The sequence below is a fragment of the Cyprinus carpio genome, chromosome A25 (assembly GCF_018340385.1).
Source record: "Cyprinus carpio isolate SPL01 chromosome A25, ASM1834038v1, whole genome shotgun sequence".
Lineage (NCBI taxonomy): Eukaryota > Metazoa > Chordata > Actinopteri > Cypriniformes > Cyprinidae > Cyprinus > Cyprinus carpio.
The window spans coordinates 2,439,485-2,458,936 of NC_056596.1; the positions used below are offsets into that span (position 1 = coordinate 2,439,485).

Below are 19,452 nucleotides of genomic sequence, written 5' to 3' on the forward strand. Positions count from 1 at the left end.
TAATAATAATCACAACATGATTTAAATACAAAATTGTTCTTTATTTGAATGGAAAGTCAAATATAACTGACAGTATAATACTAGGCTCTCTTGCACCAAGAGACTGTAGACCTTTAATCCATTTTTCAGGACATAAAAAGCATTAGCGACTTTTAGGTGGCAGAAATTCACACAGAAATGAGCACTGATCGGCAATTGAAAGTCATTTCCCCCCCGTGAACAGGGTAGATATGGTGTAAAGTTACACTGACACACAGATATGGTTTAGGGATTCACTACAGGTTAGTTTACCAAGAGACAAACCTGTGGGAATCTACATCTGAAGAGGGTTCATATTAGAGGTAGACAGTAATGAATCTTCAGTAATGCTTTAGGAAGAAATGCACACTAGTGCATATGACTTGCTGTGAAGCAAAAGATCCAATTAACAAGGAGGGACTTCTCATATATCAAGAGATAGTGTCCAAATACTGCAGGAATGAAGAATAAAGCAAGTGTTTTGAAGAAGCCAGAAGCTACCAGAAACAAAATAAACGTAAACACAAAATTACACGCAGGAAAAGAGAGGAATCATTCAGACTTCTTCAGAGAAAGCAAACGTCCTCGGTTACTTTTTGAGCATCTAGAAAGTCAATGTGAACGTACAACTTGTGCATGTCGAAAACATCTCGATTCATTGTGAAATACTTTCAAAAATGAAGACGTGAACAAATCATGAAAATGTGCTACACCATTTTGAAAGTAAAGATACACAATGCCTATATTTACTATTCATATGTGGCATTGAGGAGCTTCTCTAAAATTGATTTAGGAATTAAAAAAAAAAAAAAAATGTAGAGCTGTGGATCCTCAAGTTCACCAAGAAATTAAAATTTGTTGAAAATGTCCTCATTCTTAGACCATACAAGATGTAGATGAGTTTGTTTCTTCATCAGATTTGGAGAAATGTAGCATTGCATCACTTGCTCAGCAATGGATGTGAATGGGTGCCGTCAGAATGAGAGTCCAAACAGCTGATAAAAACATCACAATAATGCACATCAGCTGTTATTATCAGAAATTATCAGCTGTTTGGACTCTCATTCTGACGGCACCCATTCACTTCCATTGGTGAACAAGTGATGCAATGCTACATTTCTCCAAATCTGATGAAGAAGCAAACTCATCCACATATTGGATGTCCTGAGAGTGAGTACATTTTCATTTTTGGGTGAACTATTCATCAAATTATGTATTTTTATTACACTGGCATCAAAGTGCAATAATATTCAAACTGCATTTTCATTTTTATATGTAATCAAGCCTTTGCATCTCCATCCCCTTTTCTCATATCATATTCCCAAGCAGTTTGAAAGTTTATTAACTCATGGAAGTGTAATGAAACTTGAGTATTTAAGTCAACGTGAAACACAGTTTGCAATATGAAGTATTAATGAGTTAAAAAGGATATTCAACACGGGGGAAAAAATGGATGGGACCTGATTTTATTTATCAGAATTGATTGGACAGTAAAAAAAAATGGGGGTTTCATACCAGAATAAATTTATAAAAACAAATGTTGGTTTAGAGGCATTGCTAATTTATTTAAAAACTTTATTTCTTAAATCAATGTGCTCTAAGTATATGTTGAGTTTACATGTTGACTTTAAACTCTGGCATGTTGTCCATAATTCGTTATATGTGACCCTTCACGTTTTTTATAACAGGTGTCATCCAGACGTGATTCGTGAAGCTCAGGTGCTGAATTCATATTTAGTCGAAATGTTCTTACAGTAAATATGACTCACATAACACTGAAAACAGTAACAAATGCTCAACAGCAGATTTTAAAATCCAGAAACATAGCTTCAGAAGAATAAATGAACATATCACTGTGCTGTATATGGCATGATAATGCAGTCTTTGTGTGGACGTCACTGTAAAAGATGCAGCATGTGAAAGAAACACAAACCAAGATAAAAAACCAGAACGGTTTCGATATCAAATCCCCAAACCAAATAACTATGAGGAAACTCCCATAAACCTCGAGTACCCTGGAGGAAAATGCTCACATCTGGCTTTTCACATCTAAAACACACACCAGAGTTTCACATCTGTGAATGCAAAACAATAACTTCAAGTTTATGACCTATGTTAGTGTTTCTTGACCATGATGACGGGCCTCTATACTTACCATTTTCTCATCGTTTCATGTTGCATTTGAAGTTTGCGACGTTTATTGATTAACTGATTTCATGCATTCGGCTCCTGTATTGCGATGTGACTCCCGAAGAGCATGATCAGCTGCTCCTCGTAATTGGCTATGTTTCGTTTCATGATGTCCATGCAGGGGCCTAATAACCTCTCAAACGCCTGCACGTCCATGACTGTGAAACACAAGGTAAACGATCACATGACCCGGCGTGCAGCTGCGATGCATTATGTGATATCATCTATAATGCATTACCTAAGCATTTGACGTTGTCCATGGCGTATGCAGAAGCCGCCCGTGGCTTGTTAGTGACGAGTGCCAGCTCTCCAAAATACTGGCCTCTTGAGCACGTGGCGATCTCCACCTCCTCGTCTTCAGTATCGTTTTTTGACTAAAAAAACACGATGTCATATAAATGCAGGTGGATCTTTTAAAGCTGAAGGATTTCTTGGTTTATTAAGATGCATGATGAACTGAATTGTGCTTTTTCTTCGATCGTTTGACTCACCTTGCTCCTCTTCATAGTGATCCTAACGTGTCCTGACTCTACGATGTAGAAAGACTCTGCCAGATCACCCTGAAAACAAGGTTTTGTAATATTTTTGAAAGAAGTCTCTTCTGCTCACTGAGGCTGCATTTATTTGATCAAAAATACAATAAAAGCATTAATATTGTGAAATATTATTACAATTTAAAATATCTGTTATCTATTTGAATTAATTGTAAAATGTATTTTATTTTTTTGATGCGGCACTGAATTTTCAGCATCATTACTGCAGTCTTCAGTGTCACATGATCTTCAGAAATCATTCTAATATGCTGCTCAGGAAACATTTCTGATTATTATCATTGTTGAAAACTGATCACATTTTTGTGATATATATAGCTATATATTCTTAAATAAATAGAAATAACACAGAAAACAGCACTTATGTGAAAGAAATAGAAATTGCTTTGTAACATTATAAATGTATTTAATTGCAATCATTTGTATTTTTGAATTTTAATAATTAACCCTTGCTGAATAACAGTATTAATTTCTTATAAAAAAAGTAATCATATATTATATTATATTATATTATATTATATTATATTATATTATATTATATTATTATATTATATTATATTATATTATATTATATTATATTATATTATATTATATTATATTTAGGGCTGTCAAATTGATTAATCGTGATTAACCACATCCAAAAGAAAAGTTTGTGTTTAGACTATGTATATATGTATGTGCTGTGTATATTTATTTGTATATATAAATACACACACGTATATATTTAAGAAACACATGTAATATAATACATGTAATCATATAGTATATAAATATGAATAAGGGCTGTCAAATTAATTAATTAATATGTTTATATAAATATACACAAATATATATCATTAAGAAATAATTTTCTTTTTCCCTCCAAAAAATAAAAAACACATATATATATATATATATATAATATATATAATTAAGAAATAATTACATTATTTAAATTTTTATTTAATATATTATGTAATTTTTTTTTTGGATTTTATTAATAAATTTTATAGTATTTATTTTTGTTTTGTTTAATAATTTTGTAAGTATTATATATTATAAATTACTTAAATTAGATGAACCATTAATTCAAATTACTTTATCAGTTGTTTGTGATGAAAAACAACTGTAAAAAAAATTCATTCAGTTTGTACTCACAAGTCGTGCTTAATCTGATGAAATATATTAGTGCTGAGCATAAATACAGAAATGAAATGGTAAAAGAAATGTCTGAATTACTAAAGTTGTCTAAAATGTCGAGGTTTTTTCATGTTTTTGGTGACTGTTGGTAATTGTTTTAATTTCTTAGTAGTATTGGTAGAATGGGTAACCTGAGCAATGATCTGTTCCCCACTGTTGTACACTTTGGTCGACAACACATCAACAACCTTCATTCTCTCTGAAACCTGAAAACAAGAGACGCAATTATTTATAGAGTCAACGGAAACTCAAATGACTTATCGCAAAACAACGAAATAGAGTTAGCAGATAATATTTTGGTACAAGTTGCAGGGATGAATCCAGAAGTGTGTGTGTTCAAACCTCCAGTGACGTGAGCAGTGGAAGAGTCCCGATGAAAGCCTCGTACATTTTTCTTTTCTTCGCGTTGTTCCTTACGATGATCCTTCTGAATGTCAACCGATCCTAGAGACAGACATTTAAACAAAGAAAAAACGAGGTAATATTTTACATTCCAGGAAAACAAAGAAAGGCATAGAAAGAAAGCTCAAGTCTTTATAATCCTGTAATTTCAGTACTTTCTGTGAACAGCAGAGGGCGCTCTAACACAAATAATACATGAAATGCACTTAGAGAAAGAAGCAATATATCTGATTTACTGTAAACTTAAATACCAGGTTGTTGTTGTTGTTTTTTTCCCCCACTGAAGAAAGAGTCGTACGACTTTGTATTGTTATGGGTGAGTAAATTACAGTGTTATTTAAGTATCATTAATATACTGTATTATTGAATTAGATTTAATTTTTTATGTTTTCATTTTAATTTTAGTTAAAGTTGTTGTTGTGTTTTTGTATTTCTTTTATACCCTTTTTATTGCTTTCAAATGTTAGTTTTAGTTATTTTAGTACTTCAAATTTAACAAAAATGAGAAATGTTGTCTTGGCAAATAGCTTAAATAAAATCCATTTTTAAAAAATATATTCTGTTTTGTTTTTAGTTAATGTTTATTTTATTTCACTGAATTAATTTTTTTTTTTTTTTAATATGGAAGTTAATTTCTGCCACTAAATAAATAAATAAATAAATAAATAAATAAATGTAATTATGACTTTTATATTGCACAATTGTGTTTTTTTTTCCCTTTTTTTTTATGGATGCTTGTTTCCACCGCAGGATAAAAAAAAAAGAAAAAAAAAAGAAATTGCAACTTATCTCACAATTCTTACTTTTTTTTCTCCACACAATTCTGAGTTTATATCTCACAAAAAAATTTTTTTTTTAATAAGATTTTTTTTATATAAAATTAGAATTGTAAGATTTTATATCTCGCAATTCTAACTTGTTTTCTTTTTTCACCAAAAGTCTAAATTGTAAGATAAAATGTCACGATGACCTTTTTTCTTTTATAATTCAGTGGCAGATAAGGGCTTCCATGAATAATAACCCTGGAGCATGACTCACGAGGCACCACAGGGCTCCAGATGAGGTAGCGATGATGGTGGCGGCCCTCGGCGTGTTGTACATGAGGGCCAGCTCTCCAAAACTCCCACGGTTGTCATAAGAGCCGACGGTCCGCGTGGTGCCGTCCGCTTTCAACATGATGTCAAACGTTCCCCTGCACCAAAAACACAATGAGATCTCGCCATCTGAAAGGTTCAAACCCCAGCAGCACGATCCAAAGATGAACATTTATACCTCTCAATGACGTAGAAGTTGTCTCCGTCGTCGTCTTGATCGATGATGTGCTCTCCGGTCACCACTACCTTCTCAAACATGGCATCCAAGACCTGAGACATCTGCTCCTGTTGGTTTGGAGAGCAAAATATGAGCCTTTTTTGTGTGTGTTACAGGGAGAGTTCAGCTAAAATGGATGGTTTTGTCATTTTTGTTTCTTCTGTCAAATATAAAAGAGGAGATATTTAACAGATTTCAGGGTTTGTTCCCAGTGTTATTATAGTTAGCTAAATCTAAAACCATAGAAATATTACTTGAAATAAAATGCATTAACCGAAAAAATTATTAAAATAAAACGAATTAATTTAATAAACAGTTATATTAAAATAAAGTAAAATATGTGAAAAACACAATCACAATAACAACAAAAAATTTATTAAAAAAAATTTTTTAAAAAAATATTATAGTATTTTATATTATTATAATGTTGTATATTGTTGAAAATTTTTTTATTTGAAATAAAATATAAATATTATGAAAAATGACAAAATCAAAATGCTGCCTTGGCTGCTAACTTAAATAAGTAAATCTAACCTAAAACTGTTATAACACTGACATTAAAATAAACCTAAAACGTAACATTAAAAGAAAGAAAGGAAAAAACGAATGAAAATAAAAAAAACACATAACGAAGCTACTAAAAATAAAAACAAATAAAACTGACAACGAACTTAATAGTAATATAATAAAAAAAAAATTACAAAAGCACATAAGAAAATTGATAAAAATTAAACTAAAATTTAAATTATGGATTAAAATGAAAATGCAACCTGAAATATAAAAATAAAAGCTAATCTAAAAATCTTAATAAAAACTATAAAAGTATGTAAATAATACTAAAATAGCACTGGTTTGGAACATCAAGGTGAGTAGATAATGACTTTTTATCATTTTTTTTACATAAGATAATGAGACAACTTTTTACAAATATACTAAACAAACATCCATGTTAATGTTAGTTGTTTAAAAATAAAAAATAAAAATAGCCAAACCTTGCATTTTATTCTCTCGTAAACAGTTGATAATCTTACCTGGTCCAGGTTTTTGAACAGTAGGATGTCTTTGCAGGCTTCCTGTAGTCTCTGTCTCTGCTCGTCTGTTTTGGGGTAAGTGACCTGAGGGCACAGCAAAGCATGATGGGATACTGGGCAGCAGATGCCACAGAAATGCATAAAAGAGGAGGAACTCTCTGTCGCCGGAGCATTTCAGTAGCAGGTTTGGAGAGGCCACTCACCCTGGGTTCTCTCTCCTCTTCATCCTCATCAGGGTTGTACGCCTCCGCACAAACTGTCCAAAGACCAATGAGTTAGGAAATCGGATTCAGGATTAGAGTCGAAAACAAATAAAACCGACCAGTCTAGACAACGCATTACTGCGCAATTAAAATACAGAGCTTTGTGCAACCTGTTATAATAAAAACACTTAATGTCTACATTCAAACACTGGATTATTGGAGTGTTTAAATGGTTAAATCATGACAATTACAGAACTGTAGTAATGACTCTTTTAGTGAAACACAAAAGGAGCTGTTTAGCAGATTGTCCAAGCTGCTCTTTTATAAACTTGAAGACAGTTTACAGTTGTCTTCAAGAGCCACAAAAGACGGTTTTTCAGTGAATAATAGTTTAAATTTGTTTCTCACACAAATCTAATCCAAACAAATCTAAAATTAGAAACACTGCTTTGGCAGCTAACTGAAACTAAAAAATAATTATAAATAAGAATAAAATAACCTAAACATTAATGTAAAAAAAAAATAAATAAAAAAAAAATAAAAAAAAAACAACAATGACCAAAGCACATAAAATTTCTAAATATGACAACTACAACTGAAATAAATAAATTGAACCTAAATAGAAATAAAAGCACAAAGCAAAATTACTAAAAATAAAAATGGCATAAAATAAACCCAAATATTTTAAATAAAATAATAAAATGACAAAAGAACATAAAATTACTAAAAAGGAAACTGAAATAAAAATAAATTAAATCTAAATAGTAATATTAAAAAAAAATCAAAAGCACAAAACAAAATTAATAAAAATGAAATAAAAAATAAATTAATATAAAATAAATTAAGTTATATTTAAAGTAAAGTAATAAAATGAAAAAAGAACATAAAATGACTAAAAAGGAAAAGGAAAACTGAAATAAAAATAAATTAAACCTAAATAGTAATATTTAAAAAAAATAATAATAATAAAATATCAAAAGCACAAAACAAAATTACTTAAAATGAAAACTAAAGTTGACATAAAAAATAAATTGAAACTAAATAATAAAATGACAAAGTACTTTTAAGAAACTAAAACTGAAATAAAAATAAATCTAAATAAACATACCATAAGTAAAATTAAAAATTAATTTTAATAAACTAAAATTAAAATAAAAATAATTATAAATATAAAAATATAAAAAAGCACTCATACAGTCCACAAGCTACTTTTATTACTTTACAATGCTTTTTTTTCTTTCATTGTATGGAAAACAGAAGCTCAGATGTTCTGTAAACAACATCTTTTATGTTTCACAGAAGAAAGAACGTCACAAGGGTGAGTGAATGAGTAAAGTTTAATTTTTAGATGAACTAATTGAGAAAAGTCTGCAGGAAATCTGTTCCAGCTGCTTGCAGCACTGCTCTCTGCCTGTGTTTCACATACAGGATCGGCTGCTCTCCTCTCCTCTCCTCTCCCACACACCCCCACTAGTCCTGCTATAAATACCAGCGCAGAGATGACAAGACCAGGAACCCCACCGTCGAGATCCATACTCCACTCGCAGACGAGCGAGACCTGAAGTTTCAGGGCCAGGAACTGTCTAGACTGGTCTAGCTCACAGCTTTAGATTGTTTACATCAGTCCAGGGCCTATTTCACAATGTTTGGTCCTTAACTTCAAGTAAATGTTTGACAGTTCAGCTCATCTGATGTGCTGGAAAATCACAGAAATAGAGGTCAAGCGTTTGGTGTCTTTATACTGTACAACATTCACCTTCGTTCAAAATATTGAGTTTGGTAAGATTTTTTAAATGTCTTTGAAAGACTCTTATGTTCGCCGAGGCTCCATTTGATTGTCCAACAATACAGTAAAAATAGTAATATTGTGAAATATTATTTTGATTTAAAATAACATTTTTTTAATTTTTTTATATTTTAAAATGTAATGTATTCCTGTCATGCGCAGCTGAATTTTCAGCATCATTACTTCAGTCTTCAGTGTCACATGATCTTCAGAAATCATTCTAATATGATGATTTGCTGCTTAACAAACATCTCTGATAATTATAATTGTTAAAAACAGTAATATTTATTTATTTGTTTATTTAAATGTTTTGATGAATGAAATTTCAAAAGAACAGCAATGATGTGAAACAGAAAAGAATTATAAATGTCTTCATTCTCACTTTTTTATCAATTTAATGCATCCTCTCCGAATTAAAGTATTCATTTCTTAAAAAAAAAAAAATACCTGACCCCAAACTTTTAGTGCAAGTCTACACTTTATGTGATTCTTGATCACATCTGGTCTGATCTGAGCTGTTTTTAGTCACAGAGTTCAAACCTGACATGAAATAAACCAGATGGGGAACTACGTTTAACACTTTGAGTTTTATACAAGCTTTTTTCCATTACAGTAAAGTGCCTGACAGATGTATGTAGAGACGATTTATCTACTGTATCTATCTATCACATCAATATAAGGACTGAATATGTTCCTCTTCCTGACACTATAAACTCATCTCTTCATAATTGACCACCAAACTTCTACTTTTGTCCATTATAATCAGCCTTCATTTCCTATTTCAGTCCGGTCTGTCAGCACAGCACATTAAAATCCCTCCATCTGTCTTCACTCGTGGTTTATAGAGATCCACAAGAGACTGAACTTTACAGCATCTAAAACACTTTAGTTCTGCAAACAAAGCTGATCTTCCATTAGCCAATTAAACCATTAGCTCTCTCGTTCCCTCAGTGAGAGCAGTAAATGATATGTTAACAAGACAAAAAGGCACTCCGACAACAAATGCAAGTCAACCAGAATTGGGTGTTCAATAAGTTGGAATATTTTAAGAATAAAACTAAATTAAAGGAATAGTTCACCCCAAACAAATCACTGAAAATGTACTTACCTTCAATATTACATGCAATATGTAAATGAGATTGTTTCTTAATCAAATCAGATTTGGAGAAATGTAGCACTGCATCACTTGCTCGCCAATGGATGTGAATGGGTGCCGTCAGAATGAGAGTCTGATAAAAACAAAACAATAATCCACAAGTAATCCACAGCACTCCAGTCCATCAGTTAATGTCTTGAGAAGCAAATTAAAGCTGAATTTTTTTTACTTTAAACCATCGATTCTGGCTAACATACGAGTCCATAATCCATAATAACACTTTCTCCAGGGAAAAAATCCATCATCTGTTGTCTCTCACATCAAAATCCACCCACATATTTGTTTGGTGCTTGTAAACAGGGCTTGATCTGTGCAGATTTCTCTCCTGATTCAGATTCAGATCATTTTTCACTGCAGAAAGCAATATTATGGATAGAGGACTTGCATTTGGAAGAAAGTTTGAAGTTAAAACATCAAAATGATGGATTTGTTTCTTACAAAAGTGCATCTTTTCACTTCTCAAGACATTAACTGATGGACTGGAGGGGTGTGGATTATTGTGATGTTTTTATCAGCTGTTTGGACTCTCATTCTGACGGCACCCATTCACATCCATTGCTGAGCAAGTGATGCAATGCTACATTTCTACAAATCTGATGAAGAAACAAACTCATCTACATCTTGGATGTCCTGAAGGTGAGCACATTTTCAGCAATTTTATATTTTAGGTGAACTTTTCCTTTAATTCTCTTTGGTCACCAAACAGTGAATTACTATTAAACATATAAATCTTCATAGAAAGCTCTTATGCAGATGTGATTTATGTGATGAATGCACTTGACATGTTAATTTGACTGGATTGAATTTACAAAATGTGGTTTTATTTTTTTTATTTTTTATTTTTTTTCAGGAACCCGATAATGAATTCCGATGCACCTAAATCAGGAGTTCATAATCGTATTACTGAAAGTGACTGGTATATGCATTTGAACCGCATTGCTGGAAATGGACAAACTTACCAGAAGCTCTCCGGACAAATCTGTTGATAACTGGAGCTGAAAGAAAAGAAGGAAAAATTACTCATATAGTGCATTACAGTAAAGCTGAATATTAATGGCTATAAAATATTTAATTCAATATGCCACAGCAATGGCCTGGATGGATCCGTTATCACACAGCCTGACCAAAATCTAAACGTTTGCCTCTTAATTGATACTCCCTCTGATAGCCACACATCACATGGTCATAGAAACACAAAGCATTTGCATGCGAAAAACAATACAGGAAAAGGCCTCGTGCCAATATTTTGTCCTAATGCACACAGGGCCTAGCATCATTTTTATGAATATAAACCAGATCGTCCATTAAAAAAGCAATCAAATTAGAACGTTTCAGTGATAAAAACGGGAGGTGCAATAACACAAATATCATTTCAACCCAATTAAGCCTGATCTTTTGTTCTGATTCCCTTCTGCAAAAAAATGAGATGTGTGGTCATGCATTACCAATGAACAAAAGAGCAGTGTTTGGATGCATTAAAGCATCCTGGATGTCTGTATGAATGGGGATCTAGCTGATGCGATGGACGCAGCGTCCTAGCATCGCAATGAATGGAGGAAGAGCGCACGCACGCATGAATTACCTACGAATTCTTCATCGTCATCATCCTCTTCCTCTCCGTTTTCGGAGTCGATCTGCATGGCCTCCTCGATGAAGTTGACGGCTTTCCCCGCTCGCGCGGCTGAGTTGAGCTCATTGCCGAACGCGCCGCCGCGGGTCTCGTTCTCCTTGAGGCGCGTGAAGTACTGCAGGGCGAACTCCAGCAGGTCCCCCGGCTGGTTCCTGAGGACCTCCACGGTAAAGCTCTGCAGAAGCTCCGTCAAGCCCTCGGGGATTTCTATACTCATTTCCTGACGGTGAAATGTGCGCAAAATTCGGCCCGATCTTGCGCGTAAAACAGTCGTTCCCGTTTCGCCGCGTCAGCTGAGAAGAATGATGCGCAAACGCGTCAGAGGGAACGCGACGGGTTTCTCACCATTCCACCATCTGCGTCTGTTTCCTCTCGTGTCCGAGCGCGTCCTCTAATTTGCGGGTGTAGAAATGGCAGGGAATTCAAGAGCTGGCATCCTTCTTTTTTTTTTTTTTTTTTTTTTTTGCGTTGCTGGAAACAGGAAAGCCGCGCATGTGATGCGGGAAACCATGGCAACCCGGGATTTGCGCAGGAGGAACGCGAACGCGACGCGATGAGCTAAAACGCAACGCGAGCTCTTAAATAACCACTGCGATTTCACACGAAAGATGCAATGACACGTGCCATGGTATTACTATAGTATTATTTTAAATCTCCATATTGCAGTGTATGTAAATAGCACAGGCCTGTATGAATATGGAAATCATTCAGGACTATGGTAGGGAAGACCGGGGCTAGTTGTCACACTTTTTTCTCTTTTACATATATACATTTACATATTTCTCAAGATTTATTTAAAGTCACCTTCAGAAACAAAGTTGAATACTAAAATAAGTAAAGGTAAAGGTAGCAAAAATATCATTTTGTCCATCAGAAACTTAAAATAATTTAATTTAAAATATATTTTTATAAATATTATATCAACTAAAATTACTATATACAATATGAATCTCCTGTGACAACCTACCCCAGCCTGACTTTAATGAAAAACCCCAGAGAACATAGTTTAGCAAGACGTTTGGCAATTCTATTCAGAAAAGGTAAACTTTTCCTGTGTGACAACTAGCCCCAGTCTCCTCTAATATATCCAGAATCAAAATACCATTACCATCACTGTACATAAAACTGTATCATATAATACAGATTCAAGTGCAGAAGATGGTATGAGGTAAAGTGTTATATATTCAGCGTTGTGCCTGTTTAGAGTGACGCTTTCCAAAATAATTAAGTTAATGGATAAACAGAGACCTCGGGCAGAATTAGACTAAGTGGGTTGCTGGTTAATCCCGACAAATATGAGCTGATTATGTTGAGATTATTAAGCGTGGATACATTTTAGAAATGGAGTAGAGTTTGACCTTCTGGGAATAATTAGATTGTTGTTATAAAGGTGTGAAATAACTTTTTGGGAAATTAAAGAATCTGATAAGCATACATGGAGATTAATACATTACATTAATGATAATCAGAGTACAAAAATCGTGGCATTTTTTTTTTACATTGCCTTCAGCAGTGAAATATATTAAAAAATATATTGGATTTTTGATGATCCACTGTACAGCTCACAGCTAGACTGCCATCTGCTGGTCACTGTGTGTCTCAGATAAGAGCCAAGGTGCCACAAAGAGAAAAAGACAGGCTGATATTGAATTTAGATCATTTTTAAAGAGGATAATTTCACATTGACACTATTTGGCTAATTTATTAATTAATTTATTATTAATATATTAATTTAAAATGTTGTCTAGAGAGCTCAAAGGGTTAAATAGCTCAGGCTACTTCTATGTTTGACAAAATACATGCATAAGTGAAAGGTAAATGTGCACAAAGTGTTTTTTCCCACTTATATTTTACAGTTTTACTTTTAATTAATCTGTTTGAAATGTTAAAATATGTTTAAAATGATGATAAACAATTTGTACATCTCTGATGGGTTGTTTAGACAGCATGTTTCCACCATGTGATCTTTTTTTTTTTAAGTAATTTCGGCTTTATCTCAGAATTCAGACTTTTTCTCACAATTGTGAGAAGCAAAGTCAGAACTGTGAGATGAAAAGTCGCAATTACCTTTATTTTTAATTCCTTTTTTGGGGGGAAAAAACAAAACAGAATTGTTAGGTGTAAATTTTGGCATTTATTTTGATGATGAGTTTATTTTTGTTTTGAATATTGGAAACTGATATGGGTTTTTCAACAACTGATTTGTAATTCAGGGAGCCCTGCACATGACAGGCCCACAGATTTATTGTCTTATTTACTGTGGCTACGAAATAAGAATTCTTTCCCTCGTTTTATAGATAAAACATGCCATATGTGTGTGTATATTGTTGATGTTGAATATTTCAGTATAATGTTTCATATTCAACAGATTTAACCAACAAAGACCAATAGACTTTGTATTTGGATGTGTCATTTCAAACCTCTGTGACTTTCTTCTATGCAACACAGAAAGAGAACATTTGAAGATTATTTTCTGTTGATGTCTGAATATTCAGAGATGTGAAAGACTGAGAGTGAATAACTTCAATTTAATTTTGTTCCTTGTGGAAGGTTATCAAAGTCATATACATAATAGACTTATCTTTTTTTTCATAATACTATTTATCCATTTAATGTGTTTTTTTTTTTTTCCCCGTCCTTGCCAGGCACATTGTATAGAGGAGAACAGCAGTGTAAAATTCCTCAAAATGTATAATTTTATGTTTCAAAGAAGAAAGAAAAGGAGACAGGGGTTTGGAAGGACATGTGAATAGATGATTGAATTTTATTAGAATTTTTTTTTTTTTTTATTCATTCATTTAGTCATTAATCATTTTGATGGTGAACTCACATTGGTTTGGCATCACAGCGACTGCATGCTTTAGTGCATAGTAATAAAAACTACAATAGTATAATACTAAAATCACACTTGTTCAGAGGGATATTCAGCTTGTTTTGGTGTTCTGGATCATGAAAGGGTTAAAAACTTGATCTGTGACATTCATTTCACCTTTGAATCACATCAAGATTACAGTATTTCCCAGCACTATCTTCAAGATTGAAATCTGCAAAGTTAAAAAAAAAAAAACAAAGTTAAAAAACAGACTTTTTTTTAATAAGACTGCAGTATGTTTTACAAAAAAATACAGATTCAGTCTTTCTACATCAAAATTAAAATTTGTTGTTATTTGCCATTTCTTTGCAATATAAATTTCTAAATAAAAATTGCTTCAAACGAAATCCAGATTGTTTTCAGTGATGTGAAAATAACATGACTCGGATGTTGCTGCATTTGATGCACAACACTAAGTGTGCAGCTCATATTCTCTTCCGAGACAATATTTTTATAGCTCAGATGATTTAATAGAGATCTCATTGATGTCTTATTTAAGTATCAGATTTCTCCTAACTATCTTGGGAGTCACTAATATGACAGTAAGCTATAAAGTGTATGTAGAGAGCAGTTCAGATCATTTGATCTTATCTGGAGGAGAAACATGAGAGCCTTTTTCTCATGAGAAAATTTCACCTAGCCTCCTTTTTTTTTTTTTAACCTGGTGGAAGTGTTCCTCATGCGCTCATACTTACAGTAGCCTATGTTCCCTCAAAGTCTAGATATAGGGAACCAGTCAAAGTAACCTGTTTGAACAGAAAAACCAAATGAAACGAATTGTATTCATTGTTTTATACTTCAGAACGATGAGAATCTGAACAGAATTCCCAAATGAAAGCTCCACTGAGGAGAAACAGTCGGCATATTAAAGCAATGTCATTAGTGATTTCTCTTTCTTCCAGATAAAGCATCTTAGTGGGTTAGGCTGGCTAAATCATAGTGGCTAAATTTGGCTGCTTGGGCATTTGGTGGACTTCTTCAATGTAAGTCAGTGGGATTTTTCACAATGAGCAACAGTGATACTTGCCTATACACTCATTAAGGAAACAGAAAGGATGTTTTGGAAGAAGGGCCTCTGCATCTGATATTTCTTAGAAGCGTTTTACGTACTAAAACGCAAGATGTGAGATATCATATTATCATGATTAATTTGCTGAGAAACTTAGAGAAAAAAGAAGAGTGTTGTGCAATAGCAAGTAGTTTAGGAGTAACTGGTTAAATCCATCTAAACTGGTCAAGGCTGGTTTTTGCACACCACTCTTACAAATAAAAGTTCCAAAAGGGGTTTTCACAGCGATGCCAGGGCATAGAAGAACCATTTTTGGTTCCCCAAAGAACCATTTTTAAAAGAACCTTCTTTTCTTAGTGTGAAGAACATTTTGATAATCTAGAACCTTTTTAACTCCCTAAAAATAACAATTTTGTGCAATGGAAAAGTTACAAGTTACAAAAAGTTACATTTCCCAAAAAGTTACATGCTTTTTTTATTATTATTTTTGGCATTGATGGTACCATGAAGACCGTTAACATCCATGGAACTTTTACATTTCACAAAACGTTCCTTATAGTAGAAAAATGTTCTTTAGATTAAGAAAAAAATGTTTCTTTTAAGAAAGTTCACTTTAAGGGTCACACAAAATGATTCTTCTATTGCATTGCTTGTGAAAAACCAGTTTTGCACTTTTTAAAATAAAGGTTCCAAAAGGAGGTTTACATATTGGGTTCCCCAAAATAATTTTTTTTTTTCTTACTGAAAAGAATATTTTAACAAGCTGTAGAACTTTTTCCACTATATATAAAAACCTTTTGTGGAATGCAAAGGTTCTATGGATGGTAAAGTTTCTTCATGGAACCAATGCCAATAAAGAACCTTTATTTTTAAGAATGCATGGAAGTTAAAGATTGTTCATTGAAGCATAGATACCATATAAAGGACTTTTATTCTTGGGAGCACTTTGGGAGCTTGAGTAGCTTAAATCTTTTTTTCTTTTTTTGATTTCCGGGATATTTTGAGAAGATATGTTGTGCAATCCTTACTTTAATGATAAGGCTCTCAAAAATTGTAACTCACACAGAGAGAAGATGTCACCGTTTGTAACGGTTTTCTTTTTATTGATGCTCCTAATAAACACAAGCCTGTTTCTGGAACAAGAACCTCTCTATGCATTCGGAACTAAGGGTAGTGCTGTGCTTCAGGTACCCTGCACATTCGTAGACGTCTTTGTGTATAGGTTAAATCCAGACAAGTCTCGGGTGGTGAGCAATTACTCCACCAGAGATCCTAGCACCGCATATTTCCTACTTAATATTTCAGAAAATCAAGAGTATTTCTCTGAATGCTGGAAGAATGGGCTGCTTATGGAGAAAAGACGCTTTCACGTGATAGTTTGTGCTCAGACGGAGGGACAAGAGAAAATGTATTATCTTCATGGTGAAACTGCGCAAATCTCCTGTCAGAAGTTCAATTCCAGTCGTGGAGAGACTCTTCAGGTGTTTCAGAATTTAAAAACAAGGGATCTCAGATGGGCAGGTGAAATGATTCTGGATACCAGCGTATCTCTGGAGATCATTCCAGATGCACTTAGGAGCAGAATGAAAGTCCTGAACGAAGGCTCTTTAATTCATTTATCAAAAACTTCAATTATGGACGATGGTTTTTTCAGTTGTTTGGTTTGGAGTGACAATCAGTGCCAAAACCACAAGAAGATTGAACTATACATTGATGGACAGGACATTTTCCTCGTCTCGGGAGAGAGTTACGCTTTGCCCTGTGGAGTTAAAGGTTCCCCATCAGAGGACATATATTGGCTAACTCCCAGTCGATCAGCAGGTGAAATTTATGAAAAGCTGAATGCCACAAAGACTAGTAACTACTCTTTGGTCATTCCTCACCTTTTGCCGTACCACACTGGAACATACATCTGTTCTTCACAATCAGAGACATTTAATGAACTCAACGTTTTTGTTTGTTCCATTCTCGATCCCATCAATATCACGTTTGCTTTGGGTGACAGTGCTGATTTGATGTGTGCTTTCAATCTGTCGTACTTTGCCAGAGTACAGTGGTACAGGGAGTTCAATCAAAGCTCAGAATACCTGCTAGTCGACAGAAAAGGTCATTTTGTGAAAGAGGACATGAAGAAGCGGCTGAATGCATCCGACCCCAATCACATTACCATATCGGAGCTTTCGATCCAGGACGGCGGCTCCTATCGGTGCAGGGTTTGGGCGTTATTTGACATTCCCAGAGGCTGGTGTATTAGTCGCAGAGTTCATTTAACATACGTGACACCTCGGCTGGACACTTTCTATTTTGTGTATGCTTCTCTGATGGGCCTGATGTTGCTGGGGATGATCTCTGCAGTGGTTTGTGTCACGATAGTAAGCAGGAACAGATACAAAAGAGAGGTCTGTATTGACAACTACGACTAGAATAGACATATAGACATGAATGGGGCCCAAAACAAGTTAAAACTTTAGTCAAAGTGAAAATATGCATTGTAGCTGTTGCTAGTTGTTTTAAAAAAGTTAATACATTTATGACGTTTTATACTATTTTATTTGGGGAGTCAAGTGATATTGATCATGAGACTCTTTGTATAGATGGACCCCAATGTAGTTTCCTGGATGGACAGAATTAATAAAATGTATCATAAATAAATGAGCATATATACAGTGTGTTAATTAGTTAAAAAAATTTATTGTTCTCTGTGACAAAAGGTTTTACTTTTTTATACTGCAAAGAAAAAAAGTGTTGAATTGAAATGCAAACATTTAAAAAATGTGAAGGGAAAATATACACATGTAAACAAAGGACACCTCAGTCAGAAAGAATTATATCATAGTCATTAAATCTGCTGTTCTTATTATTTTGAGTTTATTATATAGCAAGCAAGAAAGACTTTATTAGGCAAAGTGTAAAGAAACATGCAAGTGAATAAAAAAAATAATAATAGTAAAGAATGTCTTTCAGAGAGTTTAAAGTTTGAAACATAAGCATAAGTAGCAATTTGGCAACTTTGTTAGAAATGCATTCATATAAGTCTTTGATGTGTTTTCCCTTGATTTATTAAGCGTTATTACTTTATCTTTATTATTATTATTTTTTTTCATATTATCATATATTAAACTCTTGTTATTGTGATTACATCAATAAAAATAAAAAGCAAAACAATCAATGCGTGTTTTCTGGTCTTTATGACGCGGACGCCTCGTTGCTAAGAAACAAGGCTTCTGTTATCAGCTCGCTTGGTTACAGGGCGCAACCAATCGTTTTTCAGGATTGGTGTGATTGACGCGTTGAGTGGGTGGGTTTAAGAAAAGGAGGCGGAGCTTGACGGAGCATTCATATGTTTAAAGTCTGTCGAAACGTGCAGATGTGATTTAAACACACACAGAAAGTTAACTAACGTTAGTTTAAACTTGTTCACAGGCTCTGTTTTAAATATGAATCTAGAAAATGTAAATCATAACTGTATGCAGTCCAAAACAAATAAAACTGCTACCTTGTTATTGGACATGGTGCTTACCTTGTTAATAGTGTTTTTAAAGGGATAGTTCATCTTCAGTTGCTGGTCCCCATTGACTTCCATTGTATGAAACACTACTGAAGTCAATGGGGACGAGCAACTGAAGGTGAACTATCCCTTTAAATACCTTAGAAGTGCCTTACAATTTAAAAACTTTGATACTTATAGCGAAGTATTTCTGCATGAGTATTTATAGGGATATTTTATGCTATTATTACTATTTTCAGCAGTGGTTTTTAGACACGTGGTCTTTTTTATTTTACTTTTATATATACTACCATTCAAAGTTTTTTTTTATAGGCCTATATATATAAATAAATTTAAACTTTTATTTAGCAAGGATGCATAAAGTTAATTAAAAGTGGCGATGAAGACGTTTATAATTTTACAAAGGATTTCTATTTCAAATAAATGCTGTTCTTTGGAAATTTCTGTTCGTCAAAGAATCATGCGGCACGACTGTTTTCAACATTGATAATAATCAGAAATGTTTAATGAGCATCAAATCAGCACATTAGAATGATTTCTGAAGATCATGTGACACTGAAGACTGGATTAATGATGCTGAAAATTCAGCTGTGCATCACAGGAATA

At 33.5% G+C, this 19,452-nt stretch overlaps 1 protein-coding gene across 1 annotated transcript; it reads right to left on the minus strand.

The window, feature by feature from the left end:
- Positions 1–1,468: 1,468 nt before the first annotated feature.
- LOC109099401 (cAMP-dependent protein kinase type II-beta regulatory subunit-like) lies at positions 1,469–11,981 on the minus strand. Its single transcript, XM_019112917.2, has 11 exons — positions 11,410–11,981; positions 10,787–10,822; positions 6,886–6,938; positions 6,683–6,766; positions 5,613–5,719; positions 5,379–5,532; positions 4,281–4,382; positions 4,070–4,144; positions 2,700–2,768; positions 2,447–2,582; positions 1,469–2,366 (listed from the first exon to the last, which is right to left on the minus strand). Exons 1-11 carry the CDS (start codon positions 11,672–11,674, stop codon positions 2,233–2,235), a joined length of 1,215 nt encoding a protein of 404 aa, XP_018968462.1. The 5' UTR covers positions 11,675–11,981; the 3' UTR covers positions 1,469–2,232.
- Between the last annotated feature and the right edge of the window lie 7,471 nt (positions 11,982–19,452).

Bases quoted from the DNA above. Each gene is read 5' to 3' on its own strand.
- LOC109099401 (XM_019112917.2), bottom strand. From the start codon at position 11,674: ATGAGTATAGAAATCCCCGAGGGCTTGACGGAGCTTCTGCAGAGCTTT. The intron at 5,720-6,682 runs GTAAGATTATCA...CCAAACCAACAG, and splicing joins TGTTCAAAAACCTGGACCAG to GAGCAGATGTCTCAGGTCTT. The intron at 4,145-4,280 runs GTTTGAACACAC...TCTTGTTTTCAG, and splicing joins CACTGCTCACGTCACTGGAG to GTTTCAGAGAGAATGAAGGT.